Source organism: Sminthopsis crassicaudata, chromosome 2, assembly GCF_048593235.1.
Source record: "Sminthopsis crassicaudata isolate SCR6 chromosome 2, ASM4859323v1, whole genome shotgun sequence".
In the NCBI taxonomy this organism is placed as follows: Eukaryota; Metazoa; Chordata; class Mammalia; order Dasyuromorphia; family Dasyuridae; genus Sminthopsis; species Sminthopsis crassicaudata.
Window position 1 is genome coordinate 434,585,243 of NC_133618.1, and position 26,270 is coordinate 434,611,512.

Consider the following 26,270-nt stretch of genomic DNA (forward strand, 5'->3'; position numbering starts at 1 on the left):
AGTGTTGCATGTGAAAGCTAGTCCTTCTTTTCAGTCTCATCAATAAATAGTTATATAAGCCTTTTCTGAAGAAAGATCAAGTGAAGATAGACTCATCTTTCCTGCCCAGTCATCTCTGAACATACCTTTCTTTCTCATCACCTCCCTAAATTTACCACCTCCTTCTTTAGTCATATAGTTGTCTATCTACTCTGTTCAAAAGAAGAGACTAGTTCGTACCATTTTACTTACGCAGAATTGAATAGCTTTGGTTGCTGGCAAAAGTTCCTGAAAACAAATTGCATGAAGTAGAATGTTAGTGATTCCAATTTTTTTGATTGATTAAGAATACTGAGAAAGGAGCCTTGGAATCAGGAAGAACTGAGGTGAACTTCTACCACATAGATTAGAAAACATTATTTAAAAATACATACTATGTGCTAGGCATATCTGACTCAAGTCTGTAAAACCACAGCAAGTCACTTAACCTTTCAGGGTTCTGCCCAGTATCTGGGATTCTTAAGTTATAGTGCAGTTGCTGATCTGAATTGTCAGAGACAATTTGCAATTTACCCCACACATGTGAAATCATAAGTTTAAACATCATCAACAGGAGAAAAAGCTGACTACATTGATGTGTGGTCAGACATGGTCCTAATTATTTTTTAACTGACTTAGCTAATATTAACTTTTTCTGGTATAGCTTTTATTGCTATAGTATTGTAACATAGGGCCATTTATGATTAGAGTTGGAAAGGATTTTAGAGACCATGTGATCCAATTTATTGTCTCTATCCTTTGTAGCCTCTGTTGAAATGATGAATTCTGTTACCAACTGTCTGTATAGATTGCCCATTTTGACTTTTGAGGAGCTCTTTGTAGGAAGTTTTTCCCTCACATAGAGCAAAAATCTATTCTTTTCTGCAATTTCTACCCATGGGGTCAAGCAGAATAATTCTTAATTTCTCTCTTTTTTTTTAGTATCAGCTACTTTATCTCCTCTTCTTGTAGCAAGATCACTCTGGTCACTCGTTTGCAAAGAAGAAATTAAGAATTGTCAAATTCCTTTGTAAAACATGATATCCAGAACTGTATAGTCCTGCAATTGTGATCTGTTTGGAACCATTTACAAAAGGATTTTAACTTTCATTTTATATTTCCTTCTATTAAAGTAACTCAAGATCAGGTTAACTCAATTGTTGTTTCTATTTCACACATTTTGATCTTATCAAGCTTTGGATTCATTCATTCTGTACTTTTTGTGTAAATTTTTTTTTTTAATCAGTGGCCAAAGTGCCTGTTAGATTTAGACCATTGTTCTGATATTTCAAAATTCTTTTATAGCTTGATTATATCAACCAATATGCTTACCATTTTCAATTTTCTTTGGTATACCAATGTATATGTTGATTGAACTTAGTGAAAAAATGTTGATTATAATACATCCAAAATGTAGAATGTAGGATGAATTCTGCTGGTCTCTCTATCTTAAAGAACTTCTTCCACATTAACAGCAATCAGTTAATCATCAGTCTTTAAATCTGCTTTTAATCAGTGGTAGTTATTTAGCTTATTGTCTCTTTATCTTCTTCAAAAGCATATTTTGAGATAACTTTGTTTAAACAACTGTCTGAAATCTGTGATATTTTGCCAGGATTGATGTATTCACAGCTCACCTGTCAATATGTAAAGTTGAAATCATAATTTTTCAAGACATAGTCCTTTTTTCTAAAATTGTGAATTATTATTTTTATATATTTATATTTATTTTATTTATATTTATATATTTTTATATTTATATTTATTTTATATATTTATATTTTTAACTTTTTGCTCTGGAATTACAGAAGAGATTAAGAAAGAGCTTCTCTGGGGGCATTCTCTCCTTTATGATCTCAGCAAGATGATGGCACTAGGAGTTTATTAACTAAAGGATAGGAAATTTAGTTTTCTACTTCTAGCTGTGTGACTCTGGGCAAGTCACTTAATCCCAAATGCCTCAGCAAAAAAAAAAAAAAAAAAAAAAAAAAAGGAAATTAGCTTTCTTAATAAATAGTAGCATGTAACCAAAGATTCAGTATTTAGTTAATATTTCATATTCCTCATCAGTCACCTAAAGAAAGCAAGAAATAAATATATTAGTTTATTTCATTTGTGATCTTTATTAACTGTGTTTAGGGAAAATGTCAAAGAATAATAGATTTGATTTATTTGTCTATTAGTATTAGTACAGTGCAGTATGACTTCTTATTTGAGAAAGGAGATAATAGGTTAACAGTTTTCTTCTGTTAACGTTTTCTTTTTCTTGTCATAGGTGCAAACAAAGTTTTTGAAAAGCAAAGGAAACGAAAGAGACAGAGGCATGTACCAGCACATTGTAAGAAAGTGAGAAATGAAGACTCTTCACGGGAGGCTCAAAACTCTGAGGTACAGCTGGATTCTAAGCTCTTTCCCTTCTTACCAGTTTTCTTTAGTTTCCTTTAACAATATTAATACAAAGAAGCAGCCTCATAAATATAGAATACATTTGCATAAATAATGTCACAAGATGGCATGTGTGGGCCTAATCATTTTTTAAAATCTAATTAGGCAGCAAAATTTTTCATACAATTTCATATTAGAGTGGATTTATATTTCACTTGTTTTCTCCTTTTTTGAAAACAATTCAGTTTACTTAAAGACCACCTCATGTATCTTTTCCAACAATATTTTTAAAAGCTTAAAGAATAGTACTAGTTTGGGAGAAAAACTAAACATGAATTTAAAATCCAGAGTCCTTTAATTTAAATTGCATCAAAATAAATTTGATGCTTTTAGGACTTTTTGGTATCATTTTAGAAAGTCCTGGAACTATTCAGGTCCATCCATACCAACCAACTCTAATAGGAGGACCATTTCTTTCCAGGACAAAAAGAATGAAATGCCCAAATGGTGCATTTATTTTTTATTTTTATTTTTTTTTATTTTTATTTTTTTAAGGAAAACACAACTTGGAAGGAAAAATAAATAATCAAATGAACTTAAGAATGTTTTCTCTCCCTTAGTGAAACCTTAAAATGGAACAGCTCAAAAAGTTCCAGTGGAACAGCCTCAGAGCAGTTAGTGCCAGGGCATGAGGCGCTCACTACCTGCCCAATCACAGCAGGGTTAGAACTAACATTGCATGCAGTCCGCCCGCGTGATTGGCTGAACATCTGTAAGTGCTTATGGTTAGACAAATAGCAGCCCAGTGGGGAGGGGGTGGTCACATGGAAGAGATATCAATGATCCAAATGTCCTGGGCTTTTTTTTTCTCTTCCAAGGGAGAACCAGTTACTCCTGGGACTACTTCAAGCCCCAAAGATGCCATAGAAGAGAGTGTGGAGCATGATCATGGGATGCCTGTATCTAAAAAGATGCAGGCTGAACGTGGTGGAGGAGCAGCTCTCAAGGAAAATGTTTGTCAGGTACAAGTCTTTTGTACATTAAAATATGTCCCTAAGAATACCCATTCCCTGAAAAAAATGTGGTCAGTTAACACTTGCAAACTATTCATTGGCAGGACTGCTTTATGAGAATTACTTTGGCTATTCAGTCTTCTGTCCTAGAAGTTCAATGCATACTTTTGTCTCTTATTTTTGTTTTATTGATCACTTTAGCATTTCTAAATTTAAGTTACAAAAAGATGCAATTGGCCACATTCAAATGATTTTATTAGGAGTTACCTTTAGTTATTTCTTTTGTATGACATCTAGGCTAGTCAAATGTGATAAGACATCTGTGAGAAATGGATCACCAGACAAATTTTTTGGACACAACGTGTAACTATTTTCTAAAATATAGAGGATTTGTAATATACATCAGTAGACTATGATCTGACATACAAAATCTTAGATTTTTGAAGCCCTGGAATAACCACCTTCTAATGGCCAATCATAATTTGTAAGCTATGGTGGATTATTTAAATCTACATGGAAGTTCAGATTTTTATATGGCCTTCCAAGTTGAAATACTTTTAAGTATTTTTAGTCCACAGTCCAACTATTGTCTTTTTTTTTTTTTTTAGATCAAAAGGCACTTTATTTATTTTTTATTAATTTTATAATTATAACATTTTTTGACAGTATATATCCATAGGTAATTTTTTACAATATTATTCCTTGTGCTCCCTTCTGTTCCAAATTTTCCCCTCCTTCCCTCCACCCTCTCCCCTAGATGGCAGGCATTCCCATACATATTAAATATGTTATAGTATATCCTAGATACAATATATATGTGCAGAACCAAATTGTTGTTGTTGTTGTTGTTGTTGTTGTTGTTACAAAGAAAGAATTGAATTCGGAAGGTAAAAATAACCTGGGAAGAAAAACAAAAAATGCAAACAGTTTACGTTCATTTCCCAGTGTTCCTTCTCTGGGTGTAGCTGATTCTGTCCATCATTGATCAATTAACTATTGTCTTAACAGCTACAAGGTAGTGAATTTTTTGATCACACCAACTCAGAACCCTCAGAAGTGATTGCAATCTCATCAGCTTAAGAGAAGTTCCTGTTTCTCCTTTATCTTGACTCTGTCTGTTCTGATGTCTTAATGGTGGCATGGATGTAACTCTGGAGTCTTAACCAAATCTAGTAGAATACAGCCTCTTAAGGTTCTCCTCATACTTGTCAGAATTTATCTGCAAGCCTACTCTCAGATTATATGTTTTATCTAAAATTCATATGAGGATAGAGAAACTTATCACTAGCAGGATAACCAGTTTGGCTAAGTTTTTGGACAACTCATAAAACAATTGACTAAGTTGTGGGAGGAATTGAAATAATGTTATTGATAGGAAAGCCCATACCAGTAAAATTATTTTTGTTTATACTCAAGTTAACAATGTCTCACATTGTTAGTCTTTTGTCATATTATAACTATAAATACTGTTCAGTTTGTCAGTTTTAAGTTTTTCTATAGATGAATGTGTTTCCCTCCTAAACAGAACTGTGAGAAAGTGGGTGAGTTGTTGCTATGTGAGGCTCAATGTTGTGGTGCCTTCCACCTGGAATGTATTGGCCTGACAGAGATGCCAAAAGGCAAATTTATCTGCAAGGAATGTCGAACAGGTATATTATACATAGAAAATGCTTGCCTCTGTTGTGAATATTGGGATTCCTGTTCTCTGTGATTTCTTTTCAAATACTTTAATGTAGTGTCATATGATTTGGGATTTCATAGATGTTGATAACCACAGGGAAATCAGACTATCAGGAATGTAAGGTACTATTGAGAGATTTTATCCCACTGCCTGTCTTTTATTAGACAAATGTAATTCTCGTCATTTATAAATATACTTTCTTCCAAAATTGGCCTTACGAAATAGTGAAAGTGCGTCTATATGCTCTGTCTTTTTTATTCCCCAATGTATATTTGGTTTATTGTTTCAAAGAATACTCACTTAAGAGTGTCAGAGTAGGGGCAACTAGGTGGTGCAGCGGATAGAGCACCAGCCTTGAATTCAGGAGGACCCGAGTTCAAATCTGGTCTCAGACATTTAACACTTCCTAGCTGTGTGACCCTGGGCAAGTCACTTAACCCCAGCCCGTGGGGGGGGGGGGAGAAGAGTGTCAGAGTAGAAGTCACCTTTTATCCAGAATAACATAGTATGGTAATTACAAATTAATAGAGGTTCAGATTATTGGCCAGATAGCAATTTGTGTTTCTTAGTCAAAGCTCTCTAAGGATGAATATTGCAATGTTCCAGTCTTGGTAGGCTAGTGGTATAAAGCTCTCACCACAAAGATGTCCCTTCTCTAGACTATCTTAAATTTGTCTTTTTCAGACCTTTTTTCTTCAGAGATTTACCAAATTTCACAAGTAGTATTAAACTGCTTAAAACTGTCTCACATAGTGTGACAGCCTATAAAGGCCAACATAGTACTTTATTTTGTTTGCTCTTTTAAAAATGACAAGAGTATGACAAGAATAGTTAAAATTGGAAAATTTTTATTTTTTCATAATTTCATAAAATTAAAATGAGGTGCTTTAGTAATATAAGTAACCAAGGACCTGGCATATTCTAACTTAATTATTGAAGACTAGTTCCAAGATCTTCATGTTGCAGTGGCCAGTATTTTGTTTATTTTCAGTTAATTTTCATTCTAAGCTTAATATCATTAACAAATACAAAATTTTAAATTATCAAATATACATCCATAGGTTCTAAATGAAAGCCAGTGTAATATAGCCGACAGAATTTTTTCCCAAGGCCAGAAAAGACCCTAGATTCAGATCTTCAACTTCCCCCAACATCTATTAGCTGTGAGACTGTCATTTCTGAGTCTCATTTTCATCATCTGTAAAGTGGGGCTAAAAATATCTTAATTCAGAGTTATTTTAAGTGCCAGAATATTAAGTCAGCTATTGTTTGCTTTATATACATAATATAAACACTTATGTATTTGTGGGTATAGATGTTTTATTAAATACTAAGTTTGTACATCAAGTGTAGCAAAGCAATAACAAATTTGTGTTTCTTTGTCTTTTAGTCTTACTTTATGGTATGGGGGAGGGGGTCAGGTTGGGGGTAGATTTTTTTTTTTCTTTTTTATTATTAGATACATTTAGTTCTATTGCAAATTGGTCAGTGTTCTTAATTATACCACATCATACATATCTCTGTTATTTGTATGTATTCCACATTTTTATATTATTCAAATATTTTTCTTCAAAAATCATTTAAATATTTACTTATCTTCCAGCCTCATGAAGAAAAACATTTTTTTAAAGCTTTATGCACTATGTGAATGTGAGCTCCTTATATGGAGATATAGGATATAAGATATTATATTACTAGTGTACCAGAATTTGTTTTGATATTCTCCAGTAATTATGATAGCTTCTAACATTTCCTTACTGACTTTTGCCAATTCTTATTTTCTCTGCTTTGCTGTTCACCTGTTTATCTTTTAAACTGTTTCTTAGGAATTCATACCTGCTTTGTGTGTAAAACCAGTGGAGAAGATGTCAAAAGGTGTTTGCTACCTCTTTGTGGAAAGTTTTACCATGAAGCCTGTATACAGAAATATCCACCAACTGTCCTACAGAACAAGGGTTTTCGGTGCTCCCTTCACATGTGTATAACCTGTCATGCTGCTAATCCAGCTAGTCTTTCTGCATCTAAAGGTACCTTGACTCTGTATCACTGTTGTTTACTGGAACAAAGGTGAAGGGAAATTCAGGCTCTCCTTTTCTTTGACTAAGCACAAGTATGTTCCTTAATCTAGAATGTCTCTCTTTCAATGTCAGTTGCATTTAGGTATTTGGTTTGTTCACACATAGATAGTTTTATACGTTAAATCAGTGTAGTGTTTTTTTTTTGTTTGTTTGTTTTTTGAGAGGAAAAGAAAGGTTTATAATTTACACAAAAATTGAATGTTTGAATTAAAATTAAATTGTTTGAATTGAATGTTTGAATTAAAATTCTTTATATCATTATATCCAATAATAATGTACCTGTGGTAGTTGGTTTATTTTTACTTTTAACAAGACTGCAAACTAATGTCTGATGCTTTATATTTTTTTCTGTCACTTAAATGACTATCCACACGCTTAATTTCAGGAAAATGAAAGGTTGGAAAATATGAGTGCTAAATTGTTGCCTAAACAGAATGATTCTAGTACCTTGTGTTAGTTGTATCTTAATATGCCATGTGAATCTGCCATCTGCCCAGAGAACCATGAGATTGTTGAGAAAAAACCTTTTGAATAATTTTTATCTTTGTGCTGTTATTTAGTTTTCTCATCTTGTTGCCTGAGTCATTTTCTTACAGATGACATGACATAATAGACATAATATCAGATTACCAGTCACATCAAACTTGAATGAGGCCAATGAAGGATTCAGCATGCCATATATTTCAACTACTAAAACAAAAAAGCCATTTTAGTTACAGAAACTCTCTCTTAGGTTAGACTATTACATGACTGATCAAAGTATATTTATGGATACTTTCTCTTCTAAGGTAGGACAAGTTATACTTAAGGAGTTTAATATCAAATAACCCTATAATTTTTCACAATAAAAAGATTAAGGAAGATTTCTAAAGTTGGTATTCAGAAATGTTGCAGAACCATTTTCGTAATAATTTCTTGATGCTATAATTCTTTTAGGTTACCAACTTGACCTTTTAGGTAAGATACCTATTCATTTGTGTACTTGACAGAAGTGTCTGTGTGTATTTTATTCTTGTACTGCTAGGTCGCCTAATGCGCTGTGTCCGGTGTCCTGTGGCTTACCATGCCAATGACTTCTGTCTGGCTGCAGGATCAAAGGTTCTAGCATCAAATAGCATCATATGCCCTAATCATTTTGCCCCTCGGAGGGGTTGCAGAAATCATGAACATGTTAATGTTAGCTGGTGTTTTGTATGCTCAGAAGGTAAGGCCTGATAATGTTGTAAATTATATTTTTGTTCCACATGTAAATAAGACTAACTGATATGTGCCAATCCCAAAATCTAAATGAATTTTTGAGTTTTCAAGGGGGAAAAAAATGTAGAACAATTGGGAAGGGGAAGCATGCTAATGTAGAACATTGGTTTTGAACCTCATTCAGAAATTTCGTTTTAGTCAGGGATATTAGAAACCCTTAAGAGAAGAGTACTTTTTGTAAGGCTGTTTTCTAGTACTTTATAAGTTAGAAAAGCCCTCACAATCACCCTCTTCATCTCTTCTTGTAACTGACACTACAGTAGCTCCTGAATAGCTGTAATGAAGCTAATACACTAGGTGCAGAGAAGTCTTCAAGATAGTTTCTGCAATTGCTGCCACTGAATTAAAGGGTTTAATGCTTCACAGTGAGTTTGACAAGTGATAGGCAGTAGAACAAAATATATTCTTGTAGTTTGTTCAGCCTTCACTTGAAATAATATTTTCAGGAATATTTCCTTCTCTTTTTCCTATTTGCTTTTTATTTTCTTCAGAGTTTTTCTTTTGTAAAATTCTCTTTCCCAGATTAATAACCATCCAGCCAGACTGCCTTTGAATGCTACTAATGTCATGGAAGAACTCTTCTCTGGATTTTTTCTTTGATCTCTGAATAGGCCTTATATTAATGGATAAGGAAAGGAGGAATCTTGTGAAAACAGAACATGTCACAATCTTTTAAAATGTCACTATAAAAGTTCTGTATTCAAGGTATTCAAAAGGAAGTCATTCTCATTGCTGAGCTAGGCTTTAATGTTAAATAATTACAGGAGGTAATGAATTGAGGGTGTATGGTCTGTTTATTTTAAGAAATCTATAGTATGAGATCTTAATGCTGAGAAAAAAGGAAACTGCTTTTAAAGCATCCTTATGAAATTGTCAGTTTATATGTCTTAATTTTTAAGAACCTTAGATTCTTTAGAAAAATTTAGAGTTTAGAAAGTTTAAGGTGTTCCTTATAGGGATTTGACCCAGAATGTGTCTCTTATTTGTCTATGAGATGCAGCATTTAAATGCAGCTGTGCATATATCAATAGATAATAAATGGAGATTGTGTTTAGTGGTATTTCTTTTTTTACTACAGATAAGTGTTTTTGGCTTGATAGGTAAAATTTTAAATTTCTGAAGTCATTAGTTTGTGTATATCACTTAAAATTCCAAGGGTGTAAGAAAAGTGTTGCAGAAGTTTGTCAATGAAAACTTGTATGTGCCAGCCATAATGCTAAGTGTTAAGGATACAAAGGAAGGCAAAAGATACAGTTCTTGCCAGTCTCAAGGAGGTCGAAGTCTATCAGGGGAAACAATACCCAAACAACTATGTACAAATAGGATAAATTAGAATTAGTCAAGAAAGCAAAGACACTGGCATTAAGGGGAAATCAGGGAACACTTTTCTCAAGAAAGGTGGGATTATGTTTTAGCCTTGAAGGAACCTATGAAAGCCAGGAGACAGTTCTGAAGAGGAGGAGAGTTTCAGGCATCAGGGTCAACCAGAGTTTAGAGATATTCAAGAAAGATTAAGAATATTTCAAAATACTTGGGAGAGGAAAGTGTTTGGAAAATGTCAAGTATTAGAAGACTGCAAAGGTTGGAGGGGACCAAAATTTGTAGAGTTTTGGTTGCAAAACAATTGTATATTTGATCCTAGAAGTGACAGGAGCTATCTTTAGAAAAATGAGGTGATATACTCAGACTTGTGTTTAGAGAGGTCAGAATGACAGCTAAGTATGAGATAAACTGTAATGGGCAGGGCCATGAGTTATAAGGAAGAGGAAGATGTTTAGCAATTATATAGTCCCTCCTATATTCCATCTAATATGTGCTAAACACTTTACACACCTGAATAGTGGAAGTGTCAGAAGAGAAAGGGAGCATATTATAAAGGTAGTATTATAATTATTAAGGAGATATTATACAGGTAAAATCAACAAAAGTTATTAGCAGATTGGATATAGGGAGTGAGGAAGACGATAACATAGATTGCACACATAGCTAACTGGGAAGGTGATTACACCCTCAATTGTGATAGTAAATTTAGGAAGTGATGGGGGGTTGGAGGGAAAGATGATAGGTTTCATTTTGAGCGTATTGAGATTAAAATGAAATGTCTAGTAAATAGTTGAAGATATGAAACTTGGAGGTCAGCAGAGAAATTGAGGGTAGATAAATTTGAGAATCATCAGTTTTGAATCCATGACAGTTGGTGGCATCACCAAGTGAAGTAACAGAGTGAAGAAAGAGAATAGTTCTGGGACAGCCCTAAAGATACCTATGGTTATCATACTTTACATATTTGAATATCCAGTAAAGAAGACTGGAAAGAAGGAGAACCAGGACAGAGTAGAGTTATAAATTGACAGTGTCATATTACAGAGAGGTCAAAAAGAATAAGGATTGAGCAAAGGCCATTAAATTTGGCAGTTCAGAGCATACAAGTAACTTGGGCGTGATCTTTCATTTCTGAACTCTTCAGAATGGTTTCTGACTTCATCATCAAAATGAAACAGTATATGGAAGGAAGGAGATTTTATTGAAGGATAGTAGAGAATGGCTGCCAGAATCTGATCAGCATAGGATGAATGAACCTCAAAACAAAAGTGATACTTGTGGTAAGCAGATTCACCCCCAGGCTATTGCAGTAATCCAGGCATGATGTGATGAAGGACTTGACTAGAGAGGTAGTAGTGTTAGAGTAGAGAAAGGGGTGTGGTTGAGAGATGTTGCAGAGATGACATTGACAGACTTTAGTAGCAAAAGAGAGAGTAGGAAGTAAGAGGAAAGAGAATGAGCAGTAGAGGGTGACATTTGGTTTGTAAGCCTGAGGGACTGAGAAGATGGTGTTGCTCTTACCAATAAATAAAGATGGAAGAAAGATTAGTTCAGTTTTGCACATGTCAAATGTTGAGTTGAAGGTGTCTATTGGTCCAGTTTGAAATTTCTAAAAGGCAGTTGGAGATGTAATATTGGAGGTAAGCAAAATATTTAGGGAACGACAGCAATATTTTAGGAATCATCAGCATAGAATTAAATCCATGGGAATTGATGAGATCACCAGGGTGAGTAGTGTAGAGAAAGAATAGGATAGAGTCAAGGACAGAGTCTTGTGGGATACCTATTAGTGATCTGAGTTAGGAACAAGATAGGTGATGTTCCAAAAACCTAAAGAGGAGAGAATATCAAGGAGGAAAGACTGTTTAACAATATCAAAAGCTACAGAAAGGAGAAAAGGCCATTGGATTTGGAAATTAAGAGCTTCTTGCTAATTTTGAAGAGAGCAGTTTTAATGGAATAATAAGAATAACATCTATTAAAGTCCAATTTTATTAGGTTAAGTGAAGCAAATTAGTCACCAAAGTTTACACTTTACTTACTCATACTTTTTCCTTCATTCTTGAGAATAAAAGGAAGACCTTTTCCATTGCCATTTGTTATAGACTTTTGTGAACTATTTATCTGTTAATTTTCTGCTCAGTTTCTCTTCATTTTCCTTGACTATCCTCTGTTTTGAATCTTTGTCCTTCTTTGCCAACACCATAGCCATATGTTTGGCTTGCAGATGGAAGTTTTTTGCTATTCTTTTTTCATGTCTTCTTCTCTTTTGGTTCATGGACAATTTCTGAGTAGAAGCTGTGACTGTGATGTGACTGAATTCAGGGATAATAATTATGTAGCCCAGTTATTCCCTTGTAATTAAAATATGCAGCTTTTTGAAGCCACTAGTGTCTATAATGTTACCTTTTTTGCAGTGACTTTTTTGTTTGTTGCTAGTTATAGTATTTTTTAATCCCATTACTTTAATTAAGTTGATCCCCCAGGAAGCAAATAGGCTTATCATTTTGCAACTTTTTTTGAGGTATCTTCTACATACATAACTTTTTCCTTGAATTTCATAAAATACAGAATATTAGAGCTTGAAGGGACCTTAGCTAGCATCCATTAACAAAGAAAGAACTGACATTACACTTGTAGAACTTGAGTTAGATGAGATCTCTTCAAGAACATCTGATAGCCATGCTGCGACATTTGTTCGAAGACCTTAAGTAAAGAGAAACTCATCTTTCTCCTTAAGCAGTCCATTTCATTTAACCATATTTCTAGTTGTAACAAAGTTTTTTCTTGATTTCAAACCTAGATTTGCCTTTTAAAAACTTTGACCCACTGCTTCCAAAAAGTAGAATAAGTCTAATCCTATTCTATGTAGTACCATAGATCCTAGAGCTGGCTGACATTTTGTCCTTCCCCTTCAATTTATATATTATCAGTGCCCAGAAAAGAAGGGACTGAATCAAAATTCTCAAACTGAGCACCTCAAGATTCCCAATCTATTGCTCTTTCCCTAGCAAGACAGTTGTCATGTCCTCCTAAGTCTTCTTTTTTTTTTTTTTCTTAGCTGAAGATCCTCCATTTCTTTAACCTATTCTTATGCAGCATAAATTTTAGGTTTTTCATTCAAGCTCACCTGGAGAAGAAATGTCAGGGCAATGATTTGATTCCAGGGTACCATCTTTTTCCACAGGTCTGATATAGATTATTACATCTCAAAGGGATTTGGAATTTACCTAGTCCTTTGTCCTTTGTTCTTCATTTTATAAAAGACAAAACTGAAGCCTAGAGTGATGACTTTGGTTCCATTTGTACATTTAAAGTCAGAGGCAAGAGTCAAATCCAAGTTCACTAACTCCAAATCCCATTCTCTTTATAATATACCATGCTGTCTTAATAATTTCTTCAGTGGATCTGACTTTTCTCTTGAATATTCCAAACCAAACGAAAAGTACAGCATTATTTTTAAAAAAAATTTTTTTTCTTGAGAATAATAGTTCTCCACATGAGGTTAAAAGTTAGAACATGACTAAAGACCAAAAACATTATTATAATTCTGTGTTCCCAGACTATGACGTGGTAGAACAGTGAAACATTTTGAGTTTAAAAAAACAAACAAGCAATCTGAGTTTGAATCCTAGTTAACTGTTTCCCATTGGATCAATCCTTCAATTCCAGTTTTCTGTTGTAAAATAAGTGGCGCTGACAGGATATTTTCAGAAGACAACTTTCTACTTCTTAAATCCTCTGGTTTTATGTCTCTTTCATAGTAGAGTGTCGCTAATAGTAAATTAGTTTTTGTTGAACTGAATTGAATTGTTGAACAGTAATGAGGCCAGCAACCTTTATAGTAGTAGTTGTATGTACATCAGTGGAAAGATTCCTGCTTAATACTAGTGAGAGAATTTTACAAGTATTATAATTTGATTAGAAATAATTATTGGACAAGAAATTCAAAACATTTTGATTCTAGTCCAGTTCTACCACAACATAATTATGTATGGTCAGTCATAGCACCTCAGGATCTTTGTTCCCTCACCTATAAAATAAAAGGAATGAACTAAATCGCTACTATATTGCTTTCATTTTTATCCTAAAATAGCCTTTGGGGTGCTGTTGAGGATTTTTTATTAAAGATTGTTACATAATTGGAAATAAGATATAATTCATTTTATACTTCATCAAGAATCCCTTTGTTAGCAATCCAGAAACTTTTTATTTATTGAAACATCACCTGTGAGGAAGAACTCCCTTCCCAGGTAGTCTATTCTGTTTTTGTGCACCCATAATAAAAAGGTCTTTCTTACTTTACTTCTCATTTTTTAACATCCATCTTGTGACAAGTTAGCCACTTACTTTCCCTGAAATGGACAGATTATTGGCTTAAATCAAAATTATCAATTTGTCATACAAAGGTTCATAGAATCTCAGGGTTAAATGTTAGGTTCTTACTAAGTGCTAATGAGATAATGAGATATTAGGTTCTTACTAAGTGCTAAGTCGGTACTTGACAATTCTCTAGTTCCGGCCTTTCCTGGGGAAGAGCTTGCATGCTTAGGAGGAGCAAGTTCATTGGTTGAAGTACTTCTTCCCAGAAGCCCTTGCATTATCCCACACTCATTCTTTGGGAGGATAAAGGAGCAGCTCTGAAGGAAAAAGTCAGTCTCTGCTCTAGACCAGACTTGAGGCAGCTCTCTGCAGGAAGGGAAATCACTTCTCTGCACGAGAGTTAACGGCAACTGTCTGGAGACAACGGTTCTCTACAGGAAGAAGAATCTGTCTGAGAGATTTGAGTTGACACAACAGATCTCCTCCCAGAGAGCGATCGGCAGCTTCTTGAGACAACAGCACGTTACAGTTAAAAATACCTCAAAAGTTATCCAGTCCCTTACCTAACCCCTCCCATCTTCTTGAAACTTCAGTCCAGAAAATTGTTACCTCAGGTGATAGATGAGTGCATTTTAGATAGCTCCTGTTAAACAACGGATTTTATTGTAGAGTCTAAAACCGCCTTTACAGTTTTGACACATTGTTTCTACTTGTGCCTATTAGGCAAGTATAAAGACTCTAATAATCATTCCTCATTCATTGTTTTCCTCTGTGCTTGTTTCTTCTTCTTCTTTTTTTTTTTTTTAAAGTAATTTAACCAAGTAACACATGTCAATAAAATAGAAAATAATAATAATAATGAGTTATAACCTGACTCAGAGCTTCATGAGCAAAGAGGAGGGAGTATTGTTCATCTTTGTATTTTCTTCTTTGAACAATTCTGAGTTTCTAAAAGGGGAAGAGATAAGAACATGAAGATGTGATATAATATGGCTACAAATTATAAAATACTAAGCTGATTATACAGAATTATTTCATCAAGAACTGAAACAAACTTTCAAAATCATATCCCAGAGCTCTTAAGACTCTTATCTTTTGCTCTCCTTCTCTTGCCTCACCTTACCCCCAATGGAGCTGTACCATTTTATTTTCAGTATTGATTTTGTTTGTACAAAAAACATTTTAACAATATAATTAAAATTATCCATTTTTCATTTCATAATATACTCCACAAATGACTTTTCTTCTCCACAGATCTAAGAGGTAAACTAACCTTTGTTCTTCAGATTTACTAATCATGAACCCATTTCAACCTTACCATGGTATAGAGTGTTAGTTGTTGGTTAATGCCTAGTTTCTGCCATTATATTTTCCCAATTGTCCCAACAATTTTTCACATTAGTTTCTTACTTTCTCATTCACTCTAACAACCAAGCCAAAAGTATAAAGATTGTTCTAGTCTCTTCTCTAGCACTCTACATTCATTTAATCATGTGTCCATTAATTCTTCCTTCTTGATCTCTTTAGCCCTATTTTTTAGATGAAGTTCTCTGCTTCTCTCCAAGTATTCTATACTTTTGTTTTGAAACTTTTTGTGAAAACATCTTGTCTTGGGGATTATTTTAAAAGCCTAACACTTATATATTACTACTTAGGTGAGATGGCATGGGTTAGTAGAAAGAACATTGGACTTTAAATTCCATCTTGTCCTATATCTTCCTCCTCTTAAAGGGTTGGATCCACTTCTACCTATGAACATCCTACGAAATTCTCAGAGTGTAACTTAGAAATTACTCTGGTCTTTCTTGCTGTCTTAATAAATTCCTCAAGAATTTCACTGTGTTTAGCATGCGTCCTTCCAACAGTTTCTTAAAACGTTTGTGATTAAAATTCTAAAGCTAGTAACTTAAAAAGCAGGACTTAAATGGAAGATATGGCAAGGCTACAAATCCTTCTTGCAAAAAAAAAAAAACATCATACATGTAGGAAACAATACCATCTCTATAAATTCACTTAACAATTTATGTGATACCAGTAATGAGAGCTTATAGGAAGAAGAGACTTTAGAGACCATCTAGATTATTCCCTTTTTTTAATAGATGAGGAAACTAACTGTCACAAAAGTTGACTTATTTGCCCAAAGTTAAACGGGTATTGGCCAACATGGAGTCTGAACTTGGTCTTCAACACATATGTCTTAAACATTGTGCAAGTATAAGAAATACAAAGATAAAAATGAAACAGTTTCTGCTCCATCAAAAAGATAAGATTATATTGGTGGGAAAACAATTGTGTATACATGAGTAAATTTTTAAAAAATTACTGCTCAGTCATCTAAAGATGGAAAAAACCAGGATAGTCTGGGTCAAGCAATCCCTTGATAGATTTTAAATGGAATTTAAATCTTTGTATAAGAAGTTTTTCTAAATAAAGTATGTTTCATTTCCAACAGTAGGAACTGATGCAGGTTTATAAGAACCTTATAAATTCTTCCCTTGGTAGGTGAACAGATATTTCTCAAAAAGACACGATCCAAGATTGTTGATAGCCTATCAATGAATGAAAAAATGTTCCCTATTACTAATAATTAGATAAATGTAACCCTCAACTTCTATCTCATACCTATCATGTTGGTAGAATTGGCAAAAAAGGAAAATGATAAATGTTGGATTGACTGTGGGGGGAAAGCATGTTAATTCATTGATGGTGGAGCTATTAATTGGTCTAGACATGCTGGAAAGCAGTTTGGAACTATGCCCCAAAATCTATTTTGAGCATAATCTGACCTTTGAAGGACAGAAGAAACCTTGGTCAAACTCCTATTTTGTCCCAGGAATAATATCATTAGTGTACCCCAAAGATATAAAAAACAGTAGAAAAGAAACCCATTATTTTATATATATCATTATAGCCACTCTTTTTGGAGTGGGGAAGAAATGGAAGCCAAAAAGATATCCGTCAATTTGAATAAAGACTGAATTAACCAGTCATATGAATGAAGTGGTATATAATTGCTTAGCATAAATGGTAACAGTATGTATGAATACACTGAGAGCTGTAGTTACAAACCTGTGCACAGGTGGTACAGGCCTTAGTGTTATCTTCTCACTTAGAAGCAACAGTGGGATTTGGCAGCTCCCTGGGTGTCTGTTAAGGAATGCTCTGCTTATCTCCTAGAATGAGGAAGGGGCTAGAAAAGTTGACCAAAAAATTGCTTGCCCATTCATGGCCTATTTATTGGGGCAGGTAGAGGGCCTCACCCTGCAGTCAGAAAAAAATAGACAACATCCCATTTTCCATCTGTGCCCAGCCTGGTAGAGCATTTCAAACTTGTATTAGTCTGATCTGCTACAGTCAGTATATAACTTGACTCTAGATAATGACATTCTTTTGGTCCTCTTTGAGGATGAAAAACAGAAACCAAAGATAAAAAAATTTTTGAGACGCCTATGAAAACCTTTTTGAAGTGATACAGAGTTAAATAAGTAGAATCCAAAGAATGATTTATACAGTAACAAGAAAAGTATATGGAAAAACAACTTATAAAGAAAAAAGACTTAAGAACTCTTAGTGGTAGTCCATTAACTGTCCCAGCATACCATTGTTGAGGCATGCTTTCCACCTTCTAATAGAGAGTTGCAAAATGAGATGTACATTTTAAAATATGCTTGATGGTGAGCATTTGTTTTTCTTGACTATGCATGTTTGTTACAAAAGTTTTGTTGTTGTTGTTGTTGTTGTTTTCCTTTTTTCCTTCCTCCTCCCTTCCAACCTTATATTGGAAGAATTGAGGGACTGGGATTTGAATTTTTAAAAAATAAGTTAAAAGAGAACAGAGAACAGAAGGAAAGCCAAAGGGAATCAAAGAGAGGCAGGATAGTTTTTAAAAGTTAATTTTTTTTTTTATACCCTCAAAAAGAAAACCAAACACTAGATATTTGTAGTTGTATGTATAGATGCTTTATGTTCTAAAAATACCTATAGAAATACTCCATTTATTCAGGTCAAAATTTTTTTTTAAACTTAACTGGAAAAAAATTATATTTGGAAGTTGTGTAGAATATTAACAGTTGCTACGTGATGCCGGGGAGAGTTTGTTATAAACAGTTGTGAAGACCTGAGTTTAAACTCTACCTTTCACATTTATTAGCTTTGGGACCCTGAGCGGATCACTTAAGCTTTGTGTGCCTGAGTTTCCTCTTCTTTAAAATGAGGGGGATTTGATTCAGTTGGTTTTTCTAACTACAAATCTATCATTCTATATCCAGAAATGGAGAGGTATAGTATAAGCCAGGAATTATTTGTATTTTTTAATCAATACCTCATAACTTGAAACACATGTTCTAAGAACTGAAGGCACTTATTAAAAGATCTGGATCCCTATTAACTGTACGACATGATGCTTTGTAGTTTTGATATATGAATTCCTCCCTCTATTCCTTCAGGGGGCAGTCTTTTGTGCTGTGACTCTTGCCCTGCTGCATTTCATCGAGAATGTCTGAATATTGATATCCCAGAGGGCAACTGGTATTGCAATGACTGTAAGGCAGGCAAAAAGCCACACTATCGAGAGGTTGTCTGGGTAAAAGTTGGCCGATATAGGTAAGAAAAAATTTATTGGTAATAATGTCTTAATCGATGTATTTCTTTTAATTTGAAGTAATTAGTTTAATTTGTTCTTACCTCTATTCTTTAAGTTCTCTTCTAAAATTCAGGTTTATGTATCTGAGTGCTTTTTTCCCTTTATATCATTCACAGGTGGTGGCCAGCTGAAATTTGTCATCCTCGAGCTATTCCTTCCAATATTGATAAGATGAGACATGATGTTGGTGAATTTCCCGTTTTATTTTTTGGCTCTAATGATTACTTATGGACCCATCAGGCTCGTGTCTTTCCATATATGGAAGGAGATGTCAGTAGCAAGGACAAAATGGGCAAAGGTGTTGATGGGACATATAAAAAAGGTAAAATATTCGTGTTTATGAGACTTGTATTTGTACAGATAAGTCTGAGACCAGAGTCCTCAGCAAGCTGAATGTCCTGTAATATTGGGATCACCATCATTCAAATACACCTAGTAAAAAGGAGTTTTCATTGTGATTACAGCCTCTTGCTTAGAGTTCAATGTTGGTGACTATGTTTTTAATAATTCCCCAGGAATCAAATTCTTTAAAATGTTTATTTTGTTTTTCTTGTAATTTTCTCTGCTTTCGTTCATTATTTATTAAATCTGTACACTTCTCTGCTGTACTGCAAAATTAGGACAATAGTCCTAATGTAATAATGATTATATAGTAGCAGATCAGTAATTTTGAAGATACTTCTTTTGCATATACCATGATCACATACATTATTCCCTTAGTCTTTCAACTAAACATCTAGCATCATTCTCTATTTTTTCACAAGTAGATTTTAAGCTAATTAAAGATAAGGACCAAATATTTAATAAGTTCCTATGTGGTAGCCACTATACTGGATGCTGGATGTAGTCTCTCATATTTCCTCATAGTACCTGATGAAAGATTAATAAGTGTATGCTCAATGAAATTTGATGTTTGTATATTTGTCTAATAGATCATAAAATTGTTTTAAATTGACTTGTGCACTGGTTGTTTTGTTGTTTCTTTGTTTTTAGCTCTACAGGAAGCTGCTGTCCGTTTTGAGGAATTAAAGGCCCAGAAAGAGCTAAGACAGCTCCAGGAAGACAGAAAAAATGATAAGAAACCACCACCTTACAAACATATCAAGGTGAGAACACCTTATGTAAAATTTTATTTGGGAATAGACACTGAACATATCTATACATTATGACAGTTGATTGTCCAAGCTTTCTGTTAGCAATCACAATAATTTTTTATCTTCATGATACGTGATGACCTTTTTTTCCCATATGTCCATGCTTGTCAAGCTGTATAAGAAAAATCAGACCAAAAGGGAAAAATCCACAAGAAAGAAAAAGCAAATATAAAACACCAACCAAAAAAAAGGTGAAAATAGGGCAACTAGGTGGCGCAGTGGATAGAGCACCAGCCTTGAATTCAGAAGGACGCGAATTCAAATGTGGTCTCAGACACTTAACACTTTCTAGCTGTGTGACCCTGGGCAAGTCACTTAACCCCAGCGGGGGGGGGGGGTGTGAAATTACTATACTTTGATCCACATTGAGTCTTTATATTTTCTCTCTGGATACTGATGGCATTTTCCATCTCAAATCTATTAGAATTATCTTGGATCACTGCACTGCTGAGAAGAACTAAGTCTATCTTAGTTGATCATCACATCATACAAGCTGTATTTAGAAAAGAACAAGTAAGGTGCAACAACTTTATGGTTCCAGGCAGGATGATAGTATCGATAAAATCTTTAATATATTGTGCTTTTGGAAAAGTTAGTTCACAAAAAATGTTTAGTTTTGATTCAGCTTATAGACTGCATTAAGTGTTTTGGAAAGAGTACCATAAAAAAAGCTGAATCATATTTGGATAAGTGTTTTTATCTTCTTTGATATTAAAATGACAATATTGATGAATCAGACAACTGTTTGTACAGTTGATTATATCAGGAGAAGAGGAATTTAAATATTGCTGATAAATGGAACTTCTTTTCTTAAGAGCCATTTTCCTCATGTCTAAAATGTAGGTAATAGTCCCTATATTAATCTCTCTTACTGGGTTGTTTAAAAAGTGCTTTGTAAACCTAAAATCATCAGTTCTTGTTAACTTCTCTGATTTAAAAAGTTGCATAATGTCCAGTCAAAAACAATGAAAAGTAAATGTCCTTTTAAATTTAAATCTTTTCCTTTTAAATAATTGCACATCCAATTTTGTGATTTAAATAGTAAGGCACTATGTTACAGGATACAGAATAGGGATCTCTAAGCCAATAGATTGTAGAGAGAATATTGACCAATGTCAGCAGTTTCTACAAACTCTGGACATTCTGTGTACCTTTGAAACGATTGATGTAGTGCCTTTCCCTTCTTGAAATGAGTGATTAAAATTAGATTTATGGGGAGAAACTTGAATTTGATGGAAAAGATAATAGTAACATTCTTAAAGTCATATGCGATTCATTTCAGAAAGTGAACTATGAAGGCTGAATATAGATCAAAACATAATATTTTCACCTTTTTGGGGGGGAGATGTTGGTTGTTCACCTTTTCTTTTGTGAATTTTTCTCCTTTTGATCTGATTTTTCTTGTATAACACAACAAACATTAGAATCTACCTATATTTAAAGAATGAAAAGTGTTTAATTTTTTTTTTTAAGTTACTGGTTTTATTACAATTTATTACAAATAACAATCATCAACAAACTTGAATATTCCCATATATAAAGAACAAAAAAAAAAAATAGGATTTTTGTAATTCTCCTTTATGTAGAGCTATGTTTTTTAAAAGTACAATGGGGGGGCTTGGGAGGGAACCAGAGTGATGGAGTAATGTCAGAGACTTACACAAGCTCTCCTTCAAACCCCTTTAAAATACCTTTGAAACAATGACTTTAAAAACTTTAGAGAAGTTTTTCTTTTTCAATTTTTTTACTTTTGATCTGATTTTTCCTGTGCAAAATCACAATTGTAGAAATATATATATATAGAAGAATTGCACATGTTTTAACATATGTTGGATTACCTGTCATCCAGGGAAGAACATGGTGGAAAGGAGGGAAAAAATCTGGAACACAAAGTTCTGCAAGGATTGATGTTGAAAATTATCTATGCACATGTTTTGAAACTAAAAAGCTTCAATTAAAAATACTCTAGAGCAGCAAAATCCACAAGATGATGGTGTGAAACTATTGTGAAGATTATTTAAAATAACATGTCTGCTTTTATTTGCTGTATCTGCTTTCTTTTCAATTAAATTTATAGGTTTAGATTCCAATTTTGCTTCAAATATTATTTTGGATATAATCCAATTACTATTACTAAAAAGCATCAGTATGTTTAGGAATTGTAGAGAAGCAGGGGGCACCTGTAGATTGCTAATAGAACTTCAGATTTGAAGACTGAATGATAGTATGGTATAAAAGGTAGAAAAATAAGGGGATTCTGTTGTCCATTATTCTCATTATTTTCAGGAAATTATCTGAGCATATTATTAATTTTTCATATACAGTACCAATATATTGTTCCTGAGAAGGAGGCAAAAATCTGAAAATAAGTGTCCAATTAATGGAGAATAGTTGACTTTGTGAAACACAAAGGAAAGTAGTATAATGAGAATTAACGCATGATATTGATGGGAGTACAAAGTAGTCCATTCTTAGTTCTATGTTTTTAAAAATGAACTTTAACAAATCAGAAGCTATCTGGGCAACTTCTCATCTGTTAAATTGGGGATTGGGTTACATTATTTTTTTGAAGTCGTCTAGCAATTTATATAGATATACTAGTAATAGTTTTCAATCCACATTGTGAGATGTGGGGAAATCATGAATTCTTTAGTAAGTATGAAGGTTCACTCAATGACTCTAGTTTTCAGTGGAAGGAAGAAAAAGCAGTTTTGTGAGTTGATTTTTTTTTTTTTTTTTTTCTGTTTCACTAGGTGAACCGTCCAATAGGCAGGGTTCAGATCTTTACTGCAGACCTGTCAGAGATTCCCCGATGTAACTGTAAAGCTTCAGATGAAAACCCCTGTGGAATCGATTCAGAATGCATTAACCGAATGCTCCTGTATGAGTGCCATCCTACTGTCTGTCCTGCGGGCGGACGCTGCCAGAACCAGTGCTTCTCAAAACGCCAGTATCCTGAAGTTGAAATCTTTCGTACCTTACAGCGAGGCTGGGGCTTAAGGACAAAAACAGATATTAAAAAGGTAAAGGATATCATTAACAATTACATGGATATTCCCAGAAAGGGGGGAAAACATAACTTCTCTCACTTTATTTAAATATCTTGTGAGACTTAACCTGTTTCCATCTTTTCTCCACTTGGAAACACTATTCAGTAACTGCTATTCACTAACATGCAGATAATATAATACTTATTAGCCTGTTGTTCTCTATATTCTGTAGAGGGTGGTATCAAACTCAAATAGGACCTGTGGCCATAAAAAATATGTAAGGGGGCAGCTAGGTGGCACCAGCCCTGAATTCAGGAGGACCTGAGTTCAAATCTGGTCTCAGACACTTAACACTTCCTAGCTGTATGACCCTGGGCAAGTCACTTAACCCCAGCCTCAGAAAAGAAAAAAATATGTAAGGAAGGATTCTTGTAGGCTATGACTTTTGATTTAGAAAACCACATATTAATATTAACTATATTTTGCTTTTATTTTTTCAAATATTTCTCAATTTTAATTTTTTGTAGAATACATGAAGCTTATGGCCCACATATTTCTGCCTTTGATGTAGAAGACTAAAATTTTCATTGTGATTCAGTTCAACCAATGTTTATTGGCTGACAGCAATATGCAGTGAAAAGTGTTGATTCTGGTTCTGCAATAAAAGAATAAAAAATTACATTTTCTTTGCTCTCTAGGTTATTATTTATAGTCTAGAAACAGTGAAAAGACTTGGATTTGGATGCTTATCTATAAAATTAAAAAATAAAACCAATCAGCAAATATTTAGTAAGCATTCTTATATGTTAACACCTGAGAGAAGACTAATGAATCAGCCTTTATCCTCAGGGAATGCACATTCTGATAGGAAGGATAACATGTACATAATAAGTATAATCAGAATGTTCACACTTGTACATGACTTTTAAAATGACTGAAACACAATAACTGGCATATATAACATTTAAGTTTGTAAAACAAAACTATGTATATATATTATCTCTTTTGATCCTGACAACAACGATTTGACAAATGCATTTATTATAACTTATTTTATATATGAAGAAATGTAGGCTAAGAAAGATTAAGTGACTTTCCCAGGATAAAGTAACACTTTAGATCAGGTACCACTGAAATTCATGAATCTTCCTGACTCCCATCTCAGACTCATTTACATCAAAGATGTCAGTAGAGGTAACTTGGAAGGATGATGGAACCATACAGAAGAAATAAAAAATGGATTTGTAGGGAAGGATAATTAATTCTGTTTTCTACACATCGAGTTTAAGATGTGTTTAAGACACTCATTCTATCCAGTAAGCTGTTGTTATTTTAAGATTGAAGTATAAAAGATAGCCTTGGGCTAGATAAATAAATTTAAGAGTCATCTACAGAAAGGTGAAAATGTATGGACCAAAGAAGTCACTAAGTCAAAGAATATTTAGAGAAAAGAAAGGGTATGTGGGGGGAAGAGAGGACCCCTTTGTTAATAGACTTTATATCTCCAGCAAAAAAGACTGAGAAGTAATTAGATAAAATTAGGGAGAACCAAGACAAAGTACTGCTATCAAAACCCAAATAAGAGAGAATACAGGAAAAGAAGGGTGGTAGTAGTAGTGAACTTTTGATGAAGTGCAAGAATAGAGAGAACGAGATCTCCTAACAGCAATGGGATCTCATTGGCCAGTGGCAGGCTTTGTGAAAGAATTGGCACCAGGGAATTTGTGGCAGGGAATGGGATTTAATTACACTAAGAAGCCAGCTTGCCAGGAAGACAGATTTCTTGTTGGATAAAGGATATAGCAAAGGTGGGTTATATTGAGAATAAAATATCTTCAACATTGGGCAAGATCCTGTTGCATCTACAAAGATTCGGGGTTCAGAGTCACCTTTTATTTAGCTTTCTGAGGCTTTTTCAGGGTTTTCCCAGGCCCTGAGCTGGGAGCAACTGTTCCAGGAACTAATCTCCAATTCAGTAGAAAGTGGTGATTATGTCCCTGGCCAAGATCTATAATTGAATGAGACCACTAAACTTGGAAAGGCTGTATTCTGGGAAAGGTGTGCTTTTCCCAGAGGAGAGCTTGAGACGTCAAATCACCCTTCCCCCGCAGATTAAAGGGGACACAGTTTCAGGGCCCCCCCAAAGGTTAAAGGGGACATACTTTATATCACTTTGAAGGGACTTCTGGTTAATAAGGTTAGTAGCCAAGTATTTGGAAGAATAACAGGCAAAGATTTGGAATCATTTTTCATAGACAGATTTTTCAAGGCCTTTAACTGAGAAAAGAGATAAAGCCCAAGGATTCATGCATGGTGGGATCTGTTGAAACAGGAAGGTAATTGGGTCTGTTTGTAGGTCTTGGGAAGGAATCAGTAAATAAGGAGAGAGAGACAATTAGAAAAGGGGATATGATAGTGGGGAACCATTTGGTAGAGACATTTACAATGGATGGGAACAAGGGGTAAATGTTAAAGGTTTGTTGAAAAGGGCTGTGTCACTGAAGGAAATGAGCCCAATGGTATCAAGGCATTATGGGAGGAGCAGGAGGGAAAAGAAGAGAAGGTTCATAGTAAATTACCTCAGTTTTTCTGTGTCAAGTATGGGCAAAATCCTCATCTGAGAGAGTTGAAAGGAATAGATTCTGGTAAGAAAATTGAGGAGAAAAGACAACATTTGGAACATTTGTGGAAGGCAAGAGAGAAAATTAATTTGAAATAAAAGGATTGTATTGCAATGGTTAAGGACTCTATTGATATTAGATAACTTACATGTGTAGAATGGAATGAATTATAGGATTGAAGTTTTGATCAGACATGAGTAGTGATAGAACAAAAACAGGGAGTTTCAGATATAGAGAATAGGATTTAAGTTGGACTGGTTCACTGAAGAGGAAGAGATCAGAAAAGACAATATGCTCAAGGAAAATCTCCTAAATATGGGCTAAAAGGAGAAAGAGGGTAGTTAACCTAGTTTGTGCTGTGATGCTGAATTCTTAGGTGGTTTTGTCAACAAAAATCAGAATACAGGAGAAAAAATGATTTGAATATGAATTGTCAACTTTCTATCTATATTGAGAGCCTAGAGAGAAGCCAAGGGAAGAACCACTCTTTAATGAAGAAAACGCAGATAAAAGATAACATTAAATCTTAGTATTCTCAATAGAAGACTCTTGTGTTTTTCCCCCCTTTCCTCTTAGGTTAGGCTCTTTAAGGTTCTATGCTTAAACTATTTTTACCCTATTTCTTAGGTTATACACTGGTGAGCAACAATTAGGATCATTGTAAAGGGAAATAAGTTAGAAGGTTAAAAGATAACATTTTAGAATATATAGTGAGTGAGTGCAAGAAGTTGAGGATGGAACAAATTGTTGAAATGAAAGGCCTGTGTTATGTGGAGGTGAAGTTT

The 26,270-nt window shown here is 34.1% G+C and overlaps 1 protein-coding gene across 20 annotated transcripts in view; it reads left to right on the forward strand.

The window, feature by feature from the left end:
* NSD1 (nuclear receptor binding SET domain protein 1) overlaps positions 1-26,270 on the forward strand; it is a 169,475-nt gene that overhangs the window by 122,197 nt on the left and 21,008 nt on the right. For all 20 annotated transcript variants that reach the window (XM_074292236.1, XM_074292227.1, XM_074292226.1 and 17 more), the window contains 9 exons: positions 2,294-2,406; positions 3,282-3,425; positions 4,942-5,065; positions 6,924-7,124; positions 8,200-8,379; positions 18,524-18,680; positions 18,837-19,042; positions 19,714-19,826; positions 22,628-22,897. In XM_074292236.1, the coding sequence (XP_074148337.1) occupies positions 2,294-2,406; positions 3,282-3,425; positions 4,942-5,065; positions 6,924-7,124; positions 8,200-8,379; positions 18,524-18,680; positions 18,837-19,042; positions 19,714-19,826; positions 22,628-22,897 (1,508 nt within the window). The remainder of the gene's footprint in view (positions 1-2,293; positions 2,407-3,281; positions 3,426-4,941; positions 5,066-6,923; positions 7,125-8,199; positions 8,380-18,523; positions 18,681-18,836; positions 19,043-19,713; positions 19,827-22,627; positions 22,898-26,270) is intronic.